This window comes from Hippopotamus amphibius, chromosome 13 (genome assembly GCF_030028045.1).
Source record: "Hippopotamus amphibius kiboko isolate mHipAmp2 chromosome 13, mHipAmp2.hap2, whole genome shotgun sequence".
NCBI classification, from domain to species: domain Eukaryota; kingdom Metazoa; phylum Chordata; class Mammalia; order Artiodactyla; family Hippopotamidae; genus Hippopotamus; species Hippopotamus amphibius.
Genome location: NC_080198.1, coordinates 31001641 through 31026894, shown reverse-complemented (window position 1 = coordinate 31026894; position 25254 = coordinate 31001641). Strand labels below are relative to the sequence as shown.

Genomic DNA, 25254 nt, shown 5'->3' with positions numbered 1-25254 from the left:
AAGGAAAAAAATAAAATAAAATAAAACCTTATTCAAATTTCAAAAAAAAAAAAGCAAAGTTTGATTATGACTTAACTTCCTTTCCTCAATACCTTTTCTATCCATAGCTAGGAGAACGATGTAAAACAATGAAATTTAAAAAAAAAGAGTATGTTTAAGTCCAGTTCTTTGTTTCACTTTTAGATAAAGCTCTATAGATGGATGAAAGAGAAAAAAGGGACTAACCGGTAAAGTCCAATCCAATCGCCTTTTATTCTAGAGGTCAGCTGAGGTCCTGTTTTCTCAAGTGTTTTCATAAATTCTTCTGGAAGGAACTGTCTTAATTGCGGTGGACTCTAGAAAACATCACATACTATATTTAAAAATTAAAAATGGATATATTTACACAAGTTAATTGCAGTTAGAGAACTCAAATAGGAGTTTAATTGAATATATTTATACCTTCCATGGAGAAATGCTTTTCTGCAAAGGCATCAAGCTTGCCACATATCTTTCCTAAGTGCAAGATAAAAAAGTTAGTCAAAGTTAGTTGTTCTTACCCAGAGAGTCTTCAAAAATGTTTAAACTGACCTACTTAAAAAAATGGGCTTCCAAGTTTTTCATCATATGCTCTTTCAATGAACATCAACAACACCATCGCTCCTCTCAATAGGCTGAATTGAGAATTCAGAATTTCAATAAAAATTTAACTAAATCTTAGATAATCCAAGGAACTACCTATTTTTAATGATAATAATTAACCTCATCAAGTAATTGTGTGCCAGAAAATGTACTCAACATTTTACATGCATGATCTCTTTTAATTCTCGCAACCATTCTTTATGGCAGGTATTATTGGGAAACTGAGGCTTTGAAAGGCTAAATAACCTGCCTCAGTTTACACAGCTTGAACCTGAATTCACATCTACTTGACTTCAGCCCATGCTCTTAATTAAGTACTACAGTAAAGTTCACTTACTTAAGCAAGCTGACTTAAATGGAACAAAGTAAACTGACATCTATAGACCACGAGAGAATATTTCTTCCCAAAGTATAACAGCAAAGATTTCCAGGTTGCCCTCCTATAATATTCTTAGATACATTACATTAACAACTACATGAGTCTCTCTCTAATGCAGTCTCCAGACCAGGACCGTGGTACTGCCTTATACTGTGAGGCATCTTATAGTAATTTAACAAGATGTTCCACTGAATTTCACAGAATAACCATATCATCTAATCATTTATTTCATAAATATTTATTGAGTGCTACCATATGACAGATTGAGGAAGAGGTAATGAACAGGACAGATAAGGACCTACATCATGGAACTACATTCTCACAGATATCATATCAAATTGTGCTCCAGAAAATAATATCAGATTTCAAAACCTCCGCTCTTCCCATTATAGTAAATGCAGATGATAACGGCATCTACCTCACACGGTTGTTAGGAGAATTAAACAAGTTGTTGGTCCCTAGTACCAGTGCTTGGCAATCTTAAGAAAACACCTCGCAGATGCAGAGAACGGACTGGAGAACTCGAGGTTTGGGGAGGGGGTGGCGGGGGGTGAAGGGGAAGCTGAGACGAAGCGAGAGAGTAGCACAGACATATATATACTACCAACTGTAAAATAGATAGTCAGTGGGAAGTTGTATAACAAAGGGAGTTCAACTCGAGAATGGAAGATGCCTTAGAGGACTGGGACGGGGAGGGTGGGGGGGACTCAAAGGAGGGTGGGGGGGGAGTCGAGGGAGGGAGGGAATACAGGGATATGTGTATAAAAACAGATTATTGAACTTGGTGTACCCCAAAAAAAATAATAAAAAAAAAAAAAAAGAAAAGAAAGCACCTGCTTACTAGCTCTGCATAGTGAAGTTCTTCCCAGTGAAATCTACTTAGCCCAGACCATGATCCTAGGGAGTGGACTATTTAATTCTTTAGAAAGTGTTACCAGTAAACATGGCTTTTCACCTGCACAGTTTCCTGGTGTTGTAATATTGGAAGTCGTGGGTATGCTCTGCCAGGAACAGGTACTATTGTAGAATCCTGGACTAATAAACAGAATCCTAAAATGTTCAGCCTCATCTCTACCCCCATGCCTCCTTCAACCAGTTCAAGTTGTGCCCTGATACTTCAAATGAAATGGAAATATGAGCATACAACATCACTGCTTAAAACCTCCCCATCTGCTTTGGGAACACAATCTGAGTTTCTTAGCATGAAATTAAAAGTATCGATAAATAAACAAACAAAATCAGAGAAAGAAGCTCCAGTAGAACCTTTTAAGGTGCAAAATTCAATAATCATGTGATATTTCATAACAATTATCTCATTTAAGATTCACAACAACCCTGAAAAGTATTTAGGAAAGGTGTAATTAGCCACACCTTACAGATAAAGAAATTGAGGGTCAAAGAGAGGAAGTGACTTACTAAAATTAGTTAATACCAGAACAAAGAGTCCAGGTGTCTTGCAAAGGGCTCTATTTTAATCACTACACACATGAGCAAGCAAAACAATTTAAGATAAGGTTTTGGTGGATGAAAAAAACATTCGTGTGTCCTTCAACAAATCATTAAATTAAGCAAATACATATGCTAACTTACTAAAGGAATGATGAAGCTTTGTGTCAGTTCCAAAAAATAGCGTCGGAGAATAACGCTTTGAGCCTCAGAAGGACGCTTCTGTTGTACACCCTTAAAAGAGGAAGCAAATGAGAACCTACACTCTAGTGTCAGAGAATATAAAACAATGAATGATTATAGAAGTTTAGCTGATATATAAATATGTATTTTTACTTGATATGAAAAAAAAACCCTAGAACTTCATCTTGAAGTAATTTAATGTGAAGTTTACTGTGCAAAACCCTGTAAAAATAATCCTAAAAGTAACATATAAGGCCTTCATCCCATACTTTAAAATATTAGCTCACAACAAAGACTATCTTTATTTCATACTTGTTGTATTAATAATATTTACATTTTCCAAAAAATGCTAACTATCCTGTTAGGTGCTAAGCTACCCCAGAGTACAGTCCACAATTTTTTCACTATAACTCCTAAGTTTTCAGGAAGACTGGCACTAGTTGGTAGCCGCAGGCCCATATTTCTAGCCCATAATTGCTGCTACATTCATCTCCTGATTTTTATGAAGCTTTGGTTCAAAAGAGAGACCTCTTTTCACATTATTGTACATAAAGCACATATTGCTTTACTGGATAATGCATACCTGAGTAAGAAAATTTAAATTAATAACATGAGCAAGTAATCACCTTCTGTAATTGTTTTATGATTTCTTCATCTCTATTTAGATATGGCTTATAAGAAGTATAAACTCCTAAGAAGCAAAGAAAAGAAAATAAGGTAAGTAGCATGACCCATTTACCCATATAGTAAATATTTTAGAAATTAATAAAAATCAATACCAGGTTTAGAATCCAGAGTCTTTAGGTTCTTCAATTTTTTCACTTTAACCTGCTTAGGAATTTCACCTGAAGGAAATATCATAAAGATTCCTATAGTTATTTGAATTTCACATATCACAAAACTGGAATTTTCCAAGACTGATAATTCGCTGAATGTTATTTACTTAGGGATGTTATAGCTAAGGTATTCTTAATATTTAAGAGTTTATTCCTAGTACTTTCAAACTGGATAAAGGGAACACCAGGTTATAACAGCATTACAGAAACAATATGCATAAATTATATAAAATGGATATTTGATCTTTCATTAATATCTACCATTACTTTAAAATTTCCCTTTTTGTCACTCAACTTATAATTTAAAATCTCTGTGCTAAATTTGTGAAACATGAATAAAATACCACTTTGAATATGATGCCAAATATAACACCATTTAAGAGTAAATAGAATTGAAAGCAACTCCTAAGTTAGTATGCAGATATATTCAAAAGTTTTTTTTTTCTGGTACTGCCCCAAATTCTGCTTTTGCAGTGTAGAAACACTGCCCCCAGGTGGTGATAGTGGAAGCCACAAGTACAGGTCTGAGCCACAGGTGGACTGGACTCTGGGCTCCTAAGCAGGGGTGCTGTGTTGTACAAAGGAGTATAAAGTAAAAGAGAGCAAAGACTAGAGGATAAAATGTACACACTGTTGAATACCACTTCAGATTCCTGCACAGAATCTGAAGACATGTGCAGCAAGGAAAGAGAAGAAAGTGAGCTACTGAAGCTCTGTGGAGGAGATAAAAACAAGAGGCTCTGGGGACAGACTGAAGAACCGGAAAGTGCCCAGAAACACTCAGCTTTCTGGAATGTTTTTGACTGATTACCTCACAGTTTTTACTTTGTCAACGTATTCTATATATTCCCACATACAAATTCCTATGAGAATGTCTCTCATCTTGAATCCTATCATGTGGTTTTGCTTTTCAGAGTTCAGAGTAGCTCTTCTTGTTTTTTCTTTTCTTTTCTTTTAAATAAGTGATTTGAACTTTTTGTTTTGTTTTCTTTTGGCTGCATTGGGTCTTTGTTGCTGCGTGTGGGCTTTCTCTAGTTGTGGCAGGTGGGGCTATTCTTTGTTGCAGTGCTAGAGCTTCTTATTGCCGTGGCTTCTCTTGTTGTGGACCATGGGCACTAGGCACATGGGCTTCAGTAGTTGTGGCACGTGGGCTCAATAGCTGTGGCTCGCAGGCTCTAGAGCGCAGGCTCAGTAGTTGCAGCGCATGGGCTTAGTTGCTCCACAGCATGTGGGATCTTCCCAGACCAGGGTTTGAACCCGTGTCCCCTGCATTGGCAGGCAAATTCTTAACCACTGTGCCACCAGGGAAGCCCCAGAGTAGCTTTTCATCAGAAGATTTGTAAAACATTTTTTCCTTAAAGTGCAGAATTAATACATATTTAACTATACAGATAACTAAATTAAAATCACTTATCTGCCTCTGACTATAAGAACCCAAAGAAATGGGACTTCCTTTGTGATCCAGTGGTTAAGAATCCGCCTTCCAATGCTGGGGACGCGGGTTCGATTCCTGGTCAGGGAACTACAATCCCACATATTATGGGGCAACTAAGCCCATGCACTACTACTGAACCTGTGTGCTCTAGATCCCACACACCACAACAAAAGATCCCGCATGCTGCAACAAAGATCCCATGGGCCACAACTAAGACCCGACAAAGGAAAATAAATAAGTAAATAAATAAATATTAACAAAAAAGAACCCAAAGAATATCACATGTCAAAACCACAGTGGTTTGAATAAGTCTAAATAGTTCTGTGCCTAGTTAGTTTCCTTCTGCTCCAAATCACCGAGGACTTGCAACTCCTGTATCCAATGCCATTTATTATATATTATTTCCTGAAACACACTGTGCAGAGGAACCAAATATCAGGGAGGAGAATAATTCAGCAGTAGGTTTCATATATTCTTTTTTTTCTTAATAAATGTATTTATTTATTTATTTATTTATTTATTTATTGGCTGCGTTGGGTCTTCGTTGCTGCACGCATGGCGAGCAGGAGCCACTCCTCATTGCAGTGCACGGGCTTCTCATTGCAGCAGTTTCTCTCGTTGCAGAGCACAGGCTTCAGTAGTTGTGGCACGCAGGCTTAGTTGCTCCACGGCATGTGGGATCTTCCTGGACCAGGGATCGAAACCGTGTCCCCTGCATTGGCAAGCGGATTCTTAACCACTGTACCACCAGGGAAGTCCCTCATACATTTTTTTTTTTTTTTTTTTTTATTTTTGGGGGGGTACACCAAGTTCAATCATCTGTTTTTATACACATATCCCCGTATTCCCTCCCTCTCTTGACTCCCCCCACCCTCCCTCGAGTCCCCCCCACCCTCCCCTTCCCAGTCCTCATACATTCTTTATATTCAATAAGTTGTGGGTAATAATATCCATATCAGCTTTTTTTTAAAGGCAAAGACAAATACAACCTGTGCAGCAATCTTCATTCACACAATTCCCCTCTGATTCAGGAGACCTTATCAGGTATAAGATGCATACTGAACTCTAACCCTAGCCGCTATAATTCTTACACTGCAATACGTAATAGACATAAAGAAAACTAGTTATGGGACTTCCCTGGTGGTCCAGTGGTTAAGACTCCGAGATCCCAATGCTGGGGTCCAGGTTCGATCCCTGATCAGGGAACTAGATCCCACATGCTGCACTGAGCCCTGGTGCAGCCAAATAATAAATAAATAAATAAACAAACAAACAAATAAATAAGAAAACTAGTCATAAAGATACATTTGTCTATTGCCAAAAAAAAAGTTAAATAGTATTTTTCAAATACATCTGGAAAACAACATAAGAATGCCAGACAATAAACTACAGCCCTGCAATTACAGATGTTTATTTTAATTAAAAAATACTTATTCAATGTCCGTTATGTACATGCACATAAGAGAGGGGTTCAACATTATTAAATTAATAATGTACTGTGCTCTGCATATCTGCATAAGAATCCTCTACATTTAGGTCAAATGTTTTACCTTTGATGAAATCATCAAACCCATTTTCTGGTTAGAAATTCAGTTTATAATTTGATCCAATATATACTCGTAGAATTAACTTTCTCTTTGAGAAATACTTGTTAAGTACCATTATCCTAGCATTACATTTCTTTGTTTAATAGGATTTGGGTGAACTAAAACTAGGTACAATCCATAAGAAGTAATTCCTTTAAAACAGAAGGAATGATCCCTGTGCAAGGTTAAAACCGTATATATATATATATATATATATATTTCTGATAAAGCTACGAACTTCTGATCCCAGGAGAGCAAAAGCTCAATTCTGCTATGCTTTCCCTGCTGGTCCAACAGAACATACTTTTTCCTGCAGTTTTACCGACCCTCTCAGATAGTCCTTAATTTTCAAAGCCGGGATCCTAAGCACGGCTGCTGTGTTTCATAACTTGTATAGCATATGCAATGGTCCTGGTCTCAAGATCAATGCATGGAAAAGAAAAACATCCCAAAATATATACCCAATATTCATAAATTAAAAGATAAATTGGACTTTCATGAATGTGATACCAAAAACAGAGATAATAAAAGAAAATATTGATAAATCGGACTTCATCAAAATTAAAAACTTTTGTGCATCAAAGGATACTATCAAGAGAATGAAAAGGCAACCCACAGAATGGGAGAATATATTTACAAAGCATATATCTGATAAGGGATTAGTATCCAGAATATAAATATAAAGAACTACCACTCAACAAAGAAACAATCCAGTGAAAAAATAGGCAAAGGACTTGAAAAGACATTCCCCAAAGGAGACATACAAATGGCCAATAAGCACATGAAAAGATGCTCAACATTACTAATCATTGGACAAATGCAAATCAAAACTACAATAAGATACTACCTCACACCCATTAGGTTACTATCAAGAAAGGTAAGGATGTGGAGAAATCGATACCCTTACACACCACTGGTGAGAATGTAAGATGAAAACAGTATGGCAGCTCCTCAAAAAATTAAACATGATGACTATATGGTCCAGCAATTCCACTTTTAGGTATACAGTTGACCCTTGAACAACATGCGTTTGAACTGCCTGGTCCAATTATACACAGATTTTTTTTTTTGATGAATATACACAGTACTACAAGATTTGCAGTTGGTTGAATCCACAGATGTGGAACCATGGATTCAGAGGGCTGGCTACGGGACTTGAGCATCCTTAGATTTTGGTATCCATGGCAGGTCTTGGACCCAATCCTCTGTTGATACCAAGGGATGACTATATACCCAAAAGAAATGAAAGCACGGACTGGAGATATGTACACCCATGTTCATAGTGTTACTCACAATAGCTAAAAGATGGAAACAAGCAAGTATCCATCAACAGTTGAATGGATAAGCAAAATGTGGTATACACATATGATGGAATATTATCCAGCCTTAAAATGGAAGGAAATTCTGACACATGCTACAACATGGATGAACCTTGAGGACATTATGCTCAGTGAGATAAGCCAGTCACAAAAGGCCAAGTAAAGTAGAATTCCACTTACATGAGATACCTAGAATAGTCAGATTCATAGAGACAGAAATCAGAATGGTAGTTGCCAAGGGCTGGTGGGGGGGTGGAGGAGGGTGGCGGTGCAGTGTGGAATGAATAGGGAGCTACTGTGCAATTAAGTTTCAGTTCTGCAAAATGAAAAGAGTTCTGTGGGTAGACGGTGGTGACGGTAGCACAACAATGTCAATGTACTTACTGCCAATGAATTGTACACTCAAAAAATGATTAAGATGGTAAATTTTATGTTACGTATATTTTACCACAGCTTTTTTAAAAAAGGAATAAGAGGGAAGGAATATGGGGATATGTGTATAAAAACAGATGATTGAACTTGGTGTACCCCCCAAAAATAATAAATAAATAAAATTAATTTTAAAAAAATAAAATAAAATAAAATAAAAAAGGAATAAAATTCTAATACATGCTACAATATGGATGAACCTTGAAAATGTTACGCTAAGTGAAATAAGCCAGACACCAAAGGACAAATACTGTATGATTCATAGAAACAGAGACTAGAACAGAGATTTTTAGCGGCTGGGGGATGAGAGGAATGAAGAGTTATTGTTTAATGGCTACAGAGCTTCTGTTTGAGATGATGAAAAGTTTTATATATTTTGCTGTAATAAAAAAATTTAAGATAAATGGGGAAAAGTATCATAAACACACTAAACTTTATGAAATTTTGCACTTCTATTAAGACCTGTGCTCACACACACCTGCCAATCCCAGAAATAGGTACTATAGTCTTGCTCAAAATTATTTTAACCCCCCGATGTCATTGTTCACAACGTATCACCTCTACTAATTGAACAGGGACCAAACTGAGGACACTGACACTCTCTACCAACCACTCCTTGATGACAACTAAGGGTCTATAAAACATAATGTTTCCATACAACATCATCACTTTCCCAACTAAGGGTCTATAAAACATAATGTTTCCATACAACATCATCATACAGAAAATACTTTTTCTGTATGATATGGTCCAAATATGCTAGTGACAGAAATAATCAGAGGGAACACGGCATCTCTCCCCTAAAATAGGCTGCTTAAAGTGTAATTAATATTCCATATATGCCCTTATCCCCATTTTGAAAAATAAACTCAAGAAGTATCCTCTCCCCTCCCTTGGTCCTAGGTCCTAATTTTAAATGGTAACCTCACCTGTCTGAAGAGGATTCTCAGAACGGCAAAAATATTAGCTGTCAAGACATCACAAGAAAAGAATAACCCTCATGGATAAAGATGTAAAAATCCTCAAAAAAATATTAGCAAACATAATAATAATAGTAACAATAAAGGTATACACCATGACCAAATGGGATTTATTTAAGGAATGTAAGGTTGGTTTAACATAAAAAATCAATTAACTTAATATACCATATTAATAAAGGACAAAAAGTACATGATGATCTCCACAGATACAGAAAAAGCATTTAACAAATTCAACACCAGTTCATCATAAGCTTTCTCAACAAACTAAGAACAGAAGGGTACTTCCTCAACTTAATAAAGGACATCTATGGAAAACCTACATCTAACATCATAATTAGACCAGTATATTGAAAACTACAAAACACTGCTGAGAAAACTTAGATAAGACCTAAACTTACCTAATAGAGACATTCCAAGTTCCTGGATTGGAAGAGTTAGTATTTTTAAGATGGCAAATATGATTACATATTCTCTATGTAATTAACACAATTCCTATCACAATCCCAGTTAGCTTTTTTGTTTTCTGCCCAGTTGGCAGAAATTGACAAAGTAATCCTAAAATTTATATGGAAATACAAAACACCCAGAAGAGCCAAAACTATTTTGAACAAGAACAACAAAGCTGGAAGACTTACGTTTCCTGATTTCAAAACTTACTATAAAAGTACAGTAATCAAGAGGTTGTACCAGTATAAAGATAAGACATATAGATCAATGCAACAGACACAAGAGTCCAGAAATAAACCCTTATGTTTATGGCTAGTTAGTTTTCCAAAAAGGTATCAATTCAATGGCAAAAGGATAATTTTTTCAACAAATGATGCTAAGACAACTGGATATCAACATGTAACAAAAGATGATTTTAGATCCTCACCCCATATCAACACAAAAATTAACTCCAAGTGGTTCCTAAATGTAAGTGCTAACACAGTAAAATTTTTAGAAGAAAACATAGAGGAAAATATTTGTGACCTTGGACTAGGCAACAAGTTCTTAGATAAACATTAAAAGGCCAATTTATAAAAGAAAAAAATTGATAAACGACAATCAAAATTAAGTGATTTTGCACTTCAAAAGACATCATTAAGAAAACAATAAGAGAAGTCAAATACTGTGAGAAAATATCTGCAAATCATATATCTGAAAACAAATTTGGGTCCAGAACACATAAAGATCTCTTACAACTAAATAATAAGACAAATAACCTAATTTTAAATGGAAGAAAGATTTAAGTCAACATTTCACAAAAGAAGATACACAAATGACTAAAAAGTGGATGAAAAGATGCTCGACATCATTAGTCACTAAGAAAAAGCAAATTAAAACCAGCAATTCATACGCACTAGAATGGCTATAATGAAAAAAAGAGACAATATCAAATGTTGGCAGGGATATGAGGAAACAGGAACCCTCATACACTACTGGTTAGAATGTAAAATAGTGGGCCACTTCGAAAAACAGTTTGGCAGTTCCTTAAAAAGTTAAACAGACTTATCAACTCATGCTACTTTACCAGTGATCTTTTGCAAAAGTTCCTCTACTTACATCCCCAACAGAGAGCCTTTTCTCATTGGAAAGAGACAATAAACAGTAGTCTACTATATTACAATTATTCAAATAGTCTAGATTAATAGGAAAAAAGCAAGAAAGTAAATGTCAAGATTAAATTAAGATTAAAAAAAAAAAAACAACCCCTTTCCATATCTTCTCACAGTTAAAACTCTAGTGACTGCTGTGCTCTGAATTATCAGACAGAACACTAATGAAATGGCAAGGGACCATGACATTAACAGAGTGCCATGAGTCAGGCACTGTGTTTAATTCTCCCAGCAGACAAAGAATTCCAGGCTTAAAGAGGCTCTTCTGAATAAGGTCACACAGATCTGACAGCCAAGGGAAAGCCCTTTGCCCTTTCCTCTATTTCATAACGATTCTAAGGATTTCAGTCTAAGATTGAGTGTAATATTTGTAAATAATATGATTTAAAATGTTATTCCCTGACTCTAACATGTCATCTATATTTATTTATATTCCAGAAGGGATATTTTATAAAATAATCATATTAAATAATGTCTTAAACATAATACCCATGTATACACCAAAAGAAAAATCTTTAAAAGTATCAGATCATAAAGTTATTAAAACATATTTTGGATAGCTCACATCTCAACTGTTGCCATGGAAAATTCAGGAATGTCCAATGAGAAAATGTCAAAGGTACCATTAAATTGTCATCTAGGTTAACAAAACTGCCAACTTCAGAATTCATTTACTCATTTAATAAACATTCATTAAACAGCTACCATGAACAAGGTACTATATGTCTTTTTTCAAAGTACAACTTTTTGACCACTTCCTTAATCAATACCACTGCCACAGAAATGTATAATTCTTGTTTTGAGTCCTAATTGAGAATTTTGTGTCAAAATGAGTAATTTGAACTTTCTATAAGGTTTTATTCAAGCACTTGGTAAATCCTATTTAATTGGGCTTATTCATATACAAAAAGTTCAAATTTTTGAGGTTTCATTTTGTTATAATTAATTCAGTGTTTATAATGCTGTAGGTACATTTTTGGTAGGTGGACATGATGGGTTACACACAGAAGAATCTGTATATTTTAGTTGGAAGTTATGCTCTTCTCCAAAGGCTTTTATTCAAGTTGCCTCAAATAAGGTTGCCATCAACATAATTAAAAAGTAATCAAGCAATGAAAACAAAGAGGAAGAAATAAATCTGCTAATCCACATTACACAGTAAAATGAGAACACCAAATTTATACTTTACCTGCAGGTTTAAGATCTCCTATTCGAATAATGTGTGGCCAGTGCTGGAGTGTTTTTGCAAAAAACGGGTTGGTTACTCCTAATATGACTGAGGGCCTACATAAAAACAAAACAAAACAAAACCAAAGTGAGAAAAAAAAAGAATGTTCCATCAGTTTACAATTTATTTTGAGTGAACTACTGTTTATTCATAGATTACTAAGATCATCTTTTCCTTCACTGGTGCCACATATTAATTCCAGGCACTATTTTTAGCACTAGGTATATAAATATGAAAAGACATGGTCTTTCCAGAAGTACACAGGAAAAAGGGTATACATGCCCAATTACATTACCAGAAATTAGAATATAGTGAAGGTGGTATAAAATGTACAATTATTACAAAGGAGAAACTATGTCTACCAGAGGATTAAAGGACAGTCTCACCAAAGAGATGACATTTGCACAAAGATAAGAATGATGAATAGAAGGTTTATTTTGAAGTATAGTTGATATACAATATTATATGTTATGAACAGGAGTTTTTTGCCAAATGGATAAAGGAAAGAAAAAATGATGCAAAAAAATGAATAGTATGTGCAAAGCAATGAAGTGAGATCATGGTCTGTTTGTAAAACTACTGGGTTGACCAAAAAGTTCATTCAGGTTTTTCCATAAGATGTTACAGAAAAACCCAAACAAACTTTTTGGCCAACCCAATACACATAGTTCAGCATTTCTAGAGCACAAAGCAGGAAGAATGAATAGTCAGGAATGAAAGCAGATGGGCAGATGCTGGCCAGATCATTCAGTACCAACTTAATATGCTAAGAAATTTAGATGTTATCTTGCACGCAAACAGAAGCTACTAGAGAACCGAGCGGAGGAATGCCACATGAATAAAAATGTACTTATTAGAAAGATCACTCTGGGGGAAATTTGGGAAATGCTCTACAAAAAGGGGAAGTGGTTGGGAAAAGCAACAGTAAATACAAGAAAGACTAGAGACAGTAAGACTAGGAAGAGAGCTATGGAAAGAAGATAACATGTTATGAGAGATATTTTAGGATGTTGAATTGACAGAATGTGGTAAAACTTCATGTGGAGCATATTCAGAAGGAGAAATTTATAACAATTTAGGTTTTTGATAACTAAGTGAAAATAAGTACCATTCATGAAAATAGGAATGGAACTAGGGAAGAAAAGAAGGAGACAAAAAGAATTCAGTTTGAACATGTTTAGTCTGGGGTGCCATTAAGATGTTCAGGTGGCAATACAGTAAAAAAAACAACAACAAAAAACTGGATAAAGGTCGAGACCTTGCAAAGATCTGAACTAGGAAGATAAATTTCAGTCATCAGTGTATAGGTGTTAACAGAGACTGTGAGTACAGATAAGACTGTACAGGAAGAATTATCGGTCTGAAATCAGAACCCAGTACACAATACTGGAGAACACCAACATTTAAGGGGTTGGCAGAGGAAGAGAAGTCTGCACAGGAGACTGAGATGCACCACCAGACAGCCAGGTGAAAGGGTACTAAAGATTAAAATGCTTTCAAGGTCAATAGATTAAGTGTTACAATAAAGAGAAGGCAGGAAAAACAGGGCAATAATGTGCCCACAGGTTCAAGGCAGTGATAAGGGTCTTGATGACTTCAGCAAGAACAACTTCAGCGGAGATGAAGAAGTCAACCTGCAATGAACAGAGAAGCAACTAGAAAACCAAGAAGTGGAGATGGTAAATGGAAATTTTTGTTGTTATTCTGGAAACTTAGCTATGAAAAGAAGGTGAACAATAGAGTAGGAACTAAAGGGGAAAGGTAAGATTTTTTTTTCCCCTTTTACAGATTGGGAAGAATTTTTCTGTTTATATGCTGATTCAATGAAGAGGGAGAAGGAAAAGAAAGTTACAAAGCAAGAGGAGATAACTGATGCTGTAAGAGGTCCTGAAGTTAAGAAGGAAGATAGAACTAAAAGTACAGTTGGATAGCTATTAATGACAATATAGCTTCCACTAATAGATAAGATCATTCAAAGAAAATAAGACACTGACTCTTGAAATGTGAAATTATTACCAGCAGCTCCTCAACATTTCCTTTATAAAATCAATCTGCCAATTAAGGTCAAAATTTAAACTTTTCAATTATTACCAAAAATAATTCTAAGTAATTTGGTTATAAAGGTAACACTTGGTCAAAAAATGTTATTTTGTTTACTCACGGGGCTTGAGTACGGGTGGTATATTCTTTGAATTCACTATCATGAATAGTGAAATAAGGTCGGAAATCACTGAAGTACTTTAATGGAGAAATACAGCTGTAGAGAAAAAATAACATGTAAAACAAAGGAAAGAAATTAAAGGCCCTACTCAATAACTATAAAACATTTATACACAGAGTTTACCCCAGGGGAATCATCTATCTGTTTCAATAAATGGTAAACATTTCAGGAAACTAGAAAGACAAATGGAAATACGTAATATAGATGGTATATTGAAAACACACTGGATTTTGGGGCAGAAGACAGGGTAAAATTCTGGCTCTATCATTTATTAGCTGCATGCCTTTTACTAGACATTACTATTCACCCAACTGCTATTTATGAGGTGCCAACTTTATGTAAGTGAATGAATGTGCTTATTGCTCAGAAAAACAAAAATGTGGAATCTGAATTAATTTTCTCATCAACAAATGGTGCTATAATCAGCACTACTTTCTTACAGGGTTAGCGTGCAGATCAATGCAGTGGGTGTGCAAACATACCACAGATGGTAAAGTGTTGCAGCTATCACCATGAGGAACCAAACATACTCACTTAACAAGTGCCAACACAGTCTCTGACGACTCTGATGGTGATGGTGCCATGACCACAAGGGGCTCACCCAACAGTACCAGCTCCCAAAGCATCTGACTATGAAGGAAAACCGGGCAGAAACACCTGAAAGGTGTTTACACAGCAGAGATACTGTCATTTATCCAGTCCTGGTTTTTTAAGTTTCTATATAATCATTCTTAAAAACATCACATTGATACAATTCTTCCAGCTATGCACACCTTGATCTGATTACATATTCATTTAGAATACAGCGATGCATACAGATAGAAGTTCCTTTTATCCACATAAAAATATATAGCAATTTTACGTGTTCCAATTTTTACGAAACTAAATATAATATATTGACACACAGAATGGCTAACAAACAGTAAAAGCATATAAAATAATTACTAAATTATTATACTACACAGTACATCTAGTTTATCAATATTGCTACATTTGAATTTCTATTCTAAGTATTTTGAAGGAAACAAGAAAAGTTAATTTTCCAAAGGATATTTACTGGATGTATTTAATTCCAAAGCCAATGCTTTCAATATTAAAAGAATGAGGAAAACAAATCACAAGGGGGAGTTCTAACACCAAACAACAGAATGATTTCCTAGGCAGATCCTCCCTCTAAAGAAATGCTACATGTTCTTACAGAAGCCCTGGAATTAGGCAGAAGCCTATAGGAAAAACCCTGGTACATTATCTAGCCTAAGTTACATTTGATAACTTTTACTTAGTAATTTCCTCCTAGTAGGGTCATAATTTTCCCTGGTAGATTAGAGGAAAAAAACTATGTATCTATTTATAAAAATCATAACTGATCTACCTAGTTGAAAACACACACACAAAAGAAAGAAAAAGAAAGAAAAGGAAAAAAATACACGTAACTTTTTTTAATAGGAAATAATTTAATATAAAATATACAAATTTCTCAGTATGAGGACTTCCACAGGACAAGAAGAAGGGAACAGCTAAAACAATTTTTCTTAAAAAAGAATACTCCCCTTACCTTGTCCTTGCTACCCAACGCTCAAAAACAAATCTGTACAAAATCATGAACACAGACAAGGACCTTAGAGGATGTTACAATGCACAGTTTTCAGACCTATTCTAAACTGCTCTCCTCACCAAGACCGTCCCCTGATAGAGCTGAGGGTTCCCAGGTCCACTGGGAAAGTGAGTGGTCTCAGATCATCACTCCTGCTCTGCCACAGATGGCCCACGCTCACTCACTGTCAAACAATGGAACTGAACAAGTAACTTTTAAGTGTAAAAATATGAAACAAATTTGCGAGGTGGATATTAGGGAAAGTTAATTTTAACTATTCAAAGGCAAGAAGAAAAATGTGAAGGAAGGGTAAAAAACAAAAATAGAAACAATAAACAGTTCAACGATAAGGCAAAGGAGCTCTTCTTCCTTCCTTCCTTCCTAAACAATTCAATCCTACAGCAAAACACAGCGCATGGTAGGCATCTGTGCCAGGAGGGAAAGAGAGCCCTGTTGGCCCAGAGAGGGTGTCAGGGCTTGTGTGAGACAAAGCAGACATCATGTGGAGGGAGTGGCTTGTTGTGGGGGTGTTGGAACCCAAATGTGGTGAGAAAGGTGTGACTGTGTGGAGGTGATCTGATTTGGGGTGACAGAGCCCAGGAATTGTGAGGGGCATGGAGGGGCAACATGTGCAGAGGGTCAGAGCCAGAGTGGGTTGAGGAGGTTGTCCATGGTGGGATGTCACAGCAGGGGAATGAGGGTGTACTATGGAGGGGCGGCCTGCAGTGAGGTACAGAAGCACAGCAGGGAAAGGAGGACATCCATGTGGGGGTTGGCTTGGCATTGGGAGTCCGAGCACAACAGGGTGAGGATGGCAACCACATGGAGAGATGGCCTAATGTGGGGTACAGAAGCCTGAATGGGGTAAGAGGGGAACCACATGGGGGGTCAATCAGGCATGGAACAGGGCCTGAGCAGGGTAAGGAGGGCCTCCCTGAAGAAGAGCAGCCATGTGTGCAGTGTCAGAGCCCAAGAAGGACCAGAAAGGCATTTGCACAGAGAAGAAGGTTGCAGCAGAAACGAGAGACTGGTTACTAACATGGGACTGATCAAATAAGTAAATGAATCAAGGATAACAGGAGGTAGTTTCTCTGCTGGAGAAAAGAAAAACAAATATGAAAAGGGAGAAAAGTAGAGTGAACCTTGTCTTGTTGCACTCGAATTGGGGGTACTGGTGTGACTTTACAGTTTTCAATATATATGGATATAGAAATAAATATGCATGTAAAAGTATTTATATATTATGAGTATGTGTGTATACACGCATTTACAGATATATATTCTCCTTAGCTCTGTCCACTGAGAGGATATTCCAATAGCAAGGAGCACAACTAGTGCCCAGATCTTGACTTCTAAATCCTATTCTCAACTGAAAAAAGCCAAGGGTTTTTGGAGAAATTGCTGATTCCAGGGCTGGGGGAGAGAAAATACAAGATAACCTTGGAACCCAAGAGAAATGAAAACATATGTCCACACAAAGGCTTATCCACAAATGTTTACAACAGCATTACACGTAATAGCCAAAAAGTGGAAACCATCCTAATGTCCTTCAATGGATTAATGGATGTGGTATATCCATAAAATGGAATGTTATTCAGCCATAAAGAGAATGAAGTGATGATTCATGTTGCTGCACGGATAAACCACGGACACAATATGCTAAGTGAAAGAAGGCAGACTTCAAAGGTCATGTATTTTATGATTCTATCTATACGATATGTCCAGAATAGACAAGTCCAAAGAGACAGAAAGTGGATTAGTGGTTACCAGGGGTAGGGGGGGAAAGACTATGGGGAATAACTGCTAATGGGGTCCAGGGTTACTTTCTGAGGTGATGAAAATGTCCTGGAACTAGACAGTAGTAATGGTTGCACAACTTTGTGAATATATTAAAAACAAAATTGTATACTTTGAAAGAGTGAATATTATGTATGTCAATATTTTATTTTATCTTATTTTATTTTATTTTGGCTGTGTTGGGTCTTCATTGCTGTGCGTGGGCTTTCTCTAGTTGCAGTGAGGAAGGGCTACTCTTCTTTGCTGTGCGTGGGTTTCTTGTTGCAGTGGCTTCTCTTGTTGCAGAGCATGGGCTCTAGGCGTGTAGGCTTCAGTAGTTGTGGCTCATGGGCTCTAGAGTGCAGGTTCAGTAGTTGTGGCACACGGGCTTAGTTGTTCCGCAGCATGTGGGATCTTAGTTCCCTGAGCAGGTATCAAACCCATGTTCCCTGCACTGGAAGGTGGATTCTTAACCACTGTGCCACCAGGGAAGTCCCTCAATCTTTTTAGTTAGGAAAATAAAAAAAGATAAGCCTCAAACAAACAAGTTAGTGTTTCAAGAATGAAAAGGAAGGACTTCCCTGGTGGTCCAGAGGTTAAGAATCCACCTTCCAACGCAGAGGACATGGGTTTGATCCCTGGTTGGGGAACTAACATTCCACATGCCGGTGGGCAACTAAGCCCGTGCACCACAACTAGAGAGCCCCCATGCTCTGGAGCCTATGTGCCACAACTAGAAAGAAGCCTGTATGCCACAACTAGAGAGAAGCCGGCATGCCACAACTAGAGAAGCCCAAACGCCCAACGAAAAGATCCTGCATGCTGGAAATAAGACCCAAAGCAGCCAAATAAATAAATATTAAAAAGAAGAAGAAGAAGAAGAATGAAAAGGGTATGACCAAAAAAAAGAAAAACAGAGGACAGCTTGAAGTGGATTCTCACTGGCCAAACTGGGGACAATTTGAACATCAAAACAGATGAGAATAATGGAGTTTAATAACCTGTTGAATAAAACAAGAAACAAAAAAACCCATACAGATATACATACATGGTGCAATGTTTTAAAATGCTTCTACAAATTCTTTGACACTCCTTTTAAAGCGTTGAGCCTAATTCTCCCCCTCTTAGGTGGGCTGGGTTATGGCTTAAATGTAATGAATAGAATAAGTTAAAGCAATAATATACAACTTTGAAGGTTGAGTCATAAAAGACATTGTGACTTCAGCTTTCTCTCAGATCACCTGCTGAATGTTGTGAGAACATTTAAGCAGCCCGTTAGAGAGGTCCACGTGGCTAGGAATGAAGGCCTCCTGCCAACAGTCACAGGGAACGGTGACCAACAGCCAACAGCCAAGTAAATAAGCCTTCTAGGGAAGCAGACCCTCCAGCCCCACTTGCCCAACTGACTGAAACCTCAGCTGACATCTTGACAGCAACCTCATAAGAGACCTAGCACTAGAACCATCCAACTGAGCAGTTCCCAGATTGCTAACCCTCAGAAACTGTGTGAAACAATGTTTGTTCTTTCAAACTTCTAAGTACTGGGGTAATTTATTACACAACAATAAATAAATAATATACATAGTTTCAATATATCTCCTTACAAAATACTTAGTTACAAAAGGAAAAAGAATAACTTATCAATGGAGAAGCTTGGAGAACACCACACTAATGAAGTGATCAAAGTGAACATTATCAGCAATGAGGCAAGCCAACCTTGCATGCTACCTCCTGTCCAGAGATGTAGAGCCTGAATCTAACCATGAGTAAATCCCAGACAAACCTAAGATGAGGGATTTCCTGTAAAATAATTGTCCTGTAATCCACAAGAATCTCAGGGCCATGAAAAAAAGACTGAGGAGCTATTCCAGACTGAGAGAGACTAAAGAGACATGACAACTAAATGCAACAGACAACTAGATATCATTGTGACAACTAGAGACATTTGAATGTGGTCTTAGTATTAGATGGTATTAATTTATCAATGCTAATTTCCCAATTTTTATGGCTGCATTGAGTCCTTATTTGTAGGAAACAGACACTGAAGTATTAAGGGAAGATGGGGCATCAGGTCTCCAACTTACCATCAAATGGTTCTAGGAAAAAAAATTTTTCTGTACTGTACTGACCACTTTTCTGCAAATTTGTGATTGTTTCAAAATTTTATATAGATAAATTTTATATAAATATATATGTAAAATTTTGAAATAATCACAAATTTACAGAAAAGTAGTCAGTACAGTATGTCTATATATATATTTAATATATAATTTATATGTATTATATGTGTATATATATAAAAAATTTTTAAATAAGCAGAGGAAAAATGGAAAAGACCTATATGGAAATACCTGATCAACTAACTTTAATAGTAGGATGCTCTTATGGCATCAAAGTTGCAAATTAGCTTTTCTCTTAAGTATATTTATATGTTATCAGTAAAGGCACAAAGCTAGGAAGTACAGTTACAAGATGAAGCATTCTCTGAAAACTCTGTATTACACTAGTAATATCTGTTATACCAAGTAGTTTTTATTGGGGGAGGTAAGTATTAAATACTTAAGAGAGGAAACCTTTCATTGATATTGGTGATAAGCATCAAATTAAATGCAGTGTAAAATTACTAAAATGAGGGGTCTGTAGGGAAATCACAGCGTCTTTTTTTAAGCACCACTTCTATATTCCCATTCTAAAGTATCATGCTTTATGCTCCCAACCCACCCCCCCAACACCCCCAAAAAAGCCATCCCTGAAAAAAAAAATTTTATTTACCATTCTCACACCCAACCAAACAAAAAATAATTTGTGTCTACCATGTAATACCCAATCCATATCCAAATTTCCCTAGTAGTCAAAACAACTGACTTGCAGTCAGGGATGAACCACTGATTTACATGTGAAACATAATCCCTATTTTCTTCCAGTTTTTTCCACATTTTATATAAGAACATTAATTTTCTAAAGAAATGAACATCATAAAGCAAATGAGACAAGGCAGTTAACAAAATTTTTTATTCTTTACCTGAAAAGATCCACCTCATGAACAGTAGGTAAAATAACAGATATATGTGTGTCTCCCTGAGAGATAAAAAAGAAAAAGAAATAGACAAGATGTCACTAAAATTTACAGAAACTGATTTTTAAAACATCTATTTATCTCATGATCAATAAGCCATGTTGCCCTGTCTATCTTCTAAGATTCTCTTCCTCCAGAAGCAGCCACAAAGAGAATGAGTCTTACTAGCCTCCCCTAACACAGCAGAAGGTTAAGGATAACACAGATTCCGTGGATAAAACATTAATCCAGTAGTCAGATGTTAGATTAATTCTCAACTGTATGAAGTACTACCATAATATATTAGTTGATATACATAACAGACAAAATTAGTTTTCCTATGGCTCTCTATTTTTATTTAATTCAAAGAAAATGGGAGTGCTAATACACCAGTTAAATCATTTCAAATGAAAAATTCACCCCCCCATCCCACGAACAAATGTAACTTTGGGAAAAATGAAAGGCAATCATAACTACAGAATCCTTTTAAATTTCCTAAAAAGAGAAGTCTGTTGACCACTTTTCTAAGATAAGAGGTTTTGTTAGAATTAAACCTCATTTAATCCTTTTGAAAAGATAGTTTTCTCTTTGTCCTCACAATTACAGTATAAACTCTGAATTCTCCAGTGTCTACTAGAGAAAGAACAAGAAAAAAAAATTGGAAAAACATTAGGAAGTTTATTACCAATTCATTACAAATTATTTAATGGGATATTTCAGTGATATTCAGAAATGTATCATAAACCCAACAAACTCTACATTTGCTAGTTTAAATTTTCTGTTAAAGAGACTATAAATACTGGATTATTCTACCACAGTTCCACAATACCTGCTGAGTTAACTGCGCTATTTGAGTTGTCCCAGGCTTGTCATGACATGTGGGAATCCGTACCTGAAAGAAAAGTAATTAACTTTGGCTACAAAAGAATGACTTTTCTATAATTTGCAAGTCTCACTACAATGAGGGATCAGAAGCACTCTATCCTGATGCTTTAAAAAGGGCAAGAATAAAGATGCAGATGTAGAGAACAGACTTGAGGACACGGGGTGGGGGTGGGGGGCAAAGGGGAAGCTGGTACGAAGTGAGATAGTAGCTATGACATATATATACTACCAAATGTAAAACAGATAACTAGTGGGAAGCTGCTGCATAACACAGGGAGATCAACTCAATGATGGGTGATGACTTACAGGGCTGGGATAGGGAGGGGATATGGGGATATATGTATAAATACAGCTGATTCACTTTGTTGTACAGCAAAAACTGGCACAACAGTATAAAGCAATTATATTCCAATAAAGAGCTTAAAAAAAAAAAAAGGTACACTCAGCAATGCCTAAAAGGGCATAAAAATAAAATACTTATGTCAGATTAAAAGCTAAAGCTATATTTATTTTCAGTCACAGCAGAAGGTAAGTGAACCAAGGTCTCCACATTCCCATACACACAGAAATCACTGACCCACTGAGAAGCAAACGTGCTGAAAAACAGAAAAGAACATCAACTACATACCACTTCCTGTTTATTGTTCCAATCTTTGCTTCATTAATATACACACACCCAAACACACCCTCTCAAGCCTGCCAAACTACAGGATAAATCTCACAGGGAACCATGAGAACTCTCAACCCAGAGCTACTTTTGATGATTTCCCAGGGAAAAAAACAGAACAGAGATCCTACAGAAATGAACACATCTAAAGAGAGAACATTGCCAAAAATAAGTTCAACTTGAAAATGAATTGCAAAAGCACAACACTTTCATACAAAGCCTGTGAGCAAAATGCTAATTCATTATATTAAAAAAAAAAGCCTTAACAGAGAACAAAACCCTGGGATGGACTTGTTGGTCTGAAATTACACATTAAAAAGATCACTTAAGACTAAGAACCAATGGCTTTCCTAATTTCTTTTAAATTTTACTAACTCACAGTCAATTCTACAAGTGTTCTGCAATACCAACCATCTCTGGAGGACTATCAAGTCGCACAATTCTAGGAGGTGGCATTTACATTCACATGCATTATATAAGAATGACACCATCATGCAAACTCTATAGGAAGAAAACGGGACTGGTGACCCCTGGAGTTGTGTGACTACTGGTTCTGTGCAGCAAGATAAATTGCAGTATCTCTTAACGCCTCACATCAATGACAAACAAGCGAAAGCAACTATAGGACTGCATGTTATTAGGAAGTTAAAAAGCAAAATTCATGTGTGAACTTCCTACAGTTCTTTAAAAAAGGAGAGAAATGAAATATAAAGCTATTATTACCTTCATTACTACTCCCATAATAGGCAGGTGTAATGTTTTCCCTGGCACTGGGGCAGGCCATCGATCAACATCATTACAAGCTGAAAAATATAGTAAGATATTTCTTCAGTTTAAGCGGAAACACTAAAATATTAAAAATGGAATACTAAAAATTAGAACTCCACTTTCTGCTTTCTATATAGCAGAAAAAATACACTGGGAAGGATGGAAGATAAAAGGCAAAGGTACTGAAAATATATCAATATTTCACCAGATATACACCTATGTTCTAGGATATAAACTAGTTAATACATGTTTTGAAAGCAATAAAATAATAGATTTAAAGGGAGTTTTTCTATTCATTTATTACTACTAAAATTAGCTACAAAAGCACACCACCATATGGAGTGATCCATATCTCCATTAATTAGAACACTGGAAAAGATATTTTATGAAAAAGGTATTCTGTTTGATTAACTCATGCAAATAGTCAGATATCCTGTTGGTTCAATAATACACTATCTCGATTTTAAGGAAGGAAATGTGATGAATGAGTGATGTGTAGACTTGAGGAATGACAAAGGGGAAGTAAGATGCAGAGGAAGAACCTACAGATGACAGTGAATGTAAACTTGTTTTTCTTCAAGGGTAAGCAGTGTGCTCACTGGTGATAGCCAGATCCTAACAAGATTACTTGCTTAACTGGTTAGGACCAGTAACTAGGTTATTGAGACCACTATGATAATACTTTGAGCCAAATGTTAATGCTTGATACCGAATTGTGTAGCAGCATCTGGTTCTTATATAGGCTTAAGGATTAATTTTAGAGATCCTCAAGGAATTAAACTTAGGGAACTTCAGAAATGTAGACTGCAAAGGCAGTATACAGGAAAAGGTGGAGTGGGTTTTGTTTCTGAGGGTGTCTGAAAACTAAAATTGAACGGGATATCACGGTATATGATTGGACAGTATTGGTCCTTCATGCTTTGGCCATATTGCATAATGGAGCTTTTACCAAAGATGTATGAGAAGTATAAGGCTATAAAAAATTAACTCTTCAAAGTAAAACTCCTGGCAAACATTTTACTTAAACCAGATGAAAAAAGGTGCTATGTTGTAGGCTCCTAATGGTGCAGAGGGGTTTTTGAATTCAAACGCAACTAAAGTATAAAGTTCTCAGTTTCACTTTAGTAGAACTAATATGCAGAAAATAAAGGAATTACACAGTGCAGTTAAAAAAAAAAAAGCACACCACCTAGCAGAGGTCTTCTTTCTATACCAAGTGACACAAGGATTTCTGTTTAATCGTGCTCTGATTATCAGAATTGGCAACTCGGTATTTGTGGTTATTATTATCCTAAAAAATAGGCATCATCTATTTGCAAAAGGAGAAAATAAAAGATAGGGTCTTTGGTGTTTGTAGGTAAATATGCCAGAAGAATAGTTTTACATCTCTCTCCCACCACAGCCCTTAAAATTCTTAACTAATTTTTTTCACTCATTTCCAGTAAAAACTTCAAATCTCCTTCATAAACACTTCACACAGTGTTTAACTTACCTGCTTCCAAATAAGGTTCATTCTTTTCAAAATACTCTGGTGCTATCTGTTTGAGCACAGTGTGAAAAAAATGAATATAAGGTAGTTTGCTGATCAAAACCAAGGACTGGAGAGAAAAAAGAAACAATGTTTAATTTCCTAATGATTATAATTTGTTTGTCATTTCTTAAATAAGTAAAAAAGTGTGCATTATCAAATAGAAAGGCTTTTACAGTAGATGGTTAAAAGGTACATAAAACTATAGTGGCAGAACGCCAAAAGTTTAACCTTATTACTACATTTTAAGAGCATAAAGACATGTTCACAGATTTTCCTGCTCTCCAGGAAAAAGAATTTCCTATAAACAAACTAATGTCATGGATAATTCCAAAGCCTACCTAGTATTGTTGTCAGCAAAGCAATATTAGGAATTAGCCAGATGAACTCTTTCCAAAAAGGAAAGCACAAATTGTCATGCTTTTTCAAACTAAGACCTATGACTGTTATATTTTAGAGTTCAATGGTTTTAGCCACATTCTTAGAAACTGTGACTTTATAGTTTGCGATCACTTCAGATATAGATTATGCTGATTTTTTTAAAATCTATTTTTCTTGAAAACTACTTTATACCTTTCCATCAAGCACCAATTAGTGGTCAGGGCATGTTCTGGTTACAAAAGGTAGAGGTGTGTCCTTGTCAGCTGGGATTAAATTGGAACTAACTGATAGATAGATAGATAGATACATACATACATACATACATACATACATACATAC

General features: G+C 36.1%; 1 protein-coding gene across 6 annotated transcripts in view; it reads right to left on the bottom strand.

The window, feature by feature from the left end:
- Positions 1 to 25254, bottom strand: part of DENND6A (DENN domain containing 6A) — a 76112-nt gene that overhangs the window by 20204 nt on the left and 30654 nt on the right. For 4 of the 6 annotated variants that reach the window (XR_009048727.1, XM_057705096.1, XM_057705100.1 and 1 more), the window contains 12 exons: positions 24499 to 24604; positions 22962 to 23041; positions 21516 to 21578; positions 20654 to 20709; positions 14796 to 14918; positions 14202 to 14297; positions 12002 to 12096; positions 3409 to 3474; positions 3256 to 3320; positions 2591 to 2680; positions 442 to 495; positions 226 to 335 (listed from right to left, as the gene is read on the bottom strand). Coding sequence is in view for 5 of the 6 variants with exons in the window: in XM_057705096.1 (XP_057561079.1) it covers positions 226 to 335; positions 442 to 495; positions 2591 to 2680; positions 3256 to 3320; positions 3409 to 3474; positions 12002 to 12096; positions 14202 to 14297; positions 14796 to 14918; positions 20654 to 20709; positions 21516 to 21578; positions 22962 to 23041; positions 24499 to 24604 (1004 nt within the window). In the remaining variant the exon portion in view is untranslated. The remainder of the gene's footprint in view (positions 1 to 225; positions 336 to 441; positions 496 to 2590; positions 2681 to 3255; positions 3321 to 3408; positions 3475 to 12001; positions 12097 to 14201; positions 14298 to 14795; positions 14919 to 20653; positions 20710 to 21515; positions 21579 to 22961; positions 23042 to 24498; positions 24605 to 25254) is intronic. The other 2 variants (XM_057705097.1, XM_057705099.1) reach the window with 2 other exon arrangements.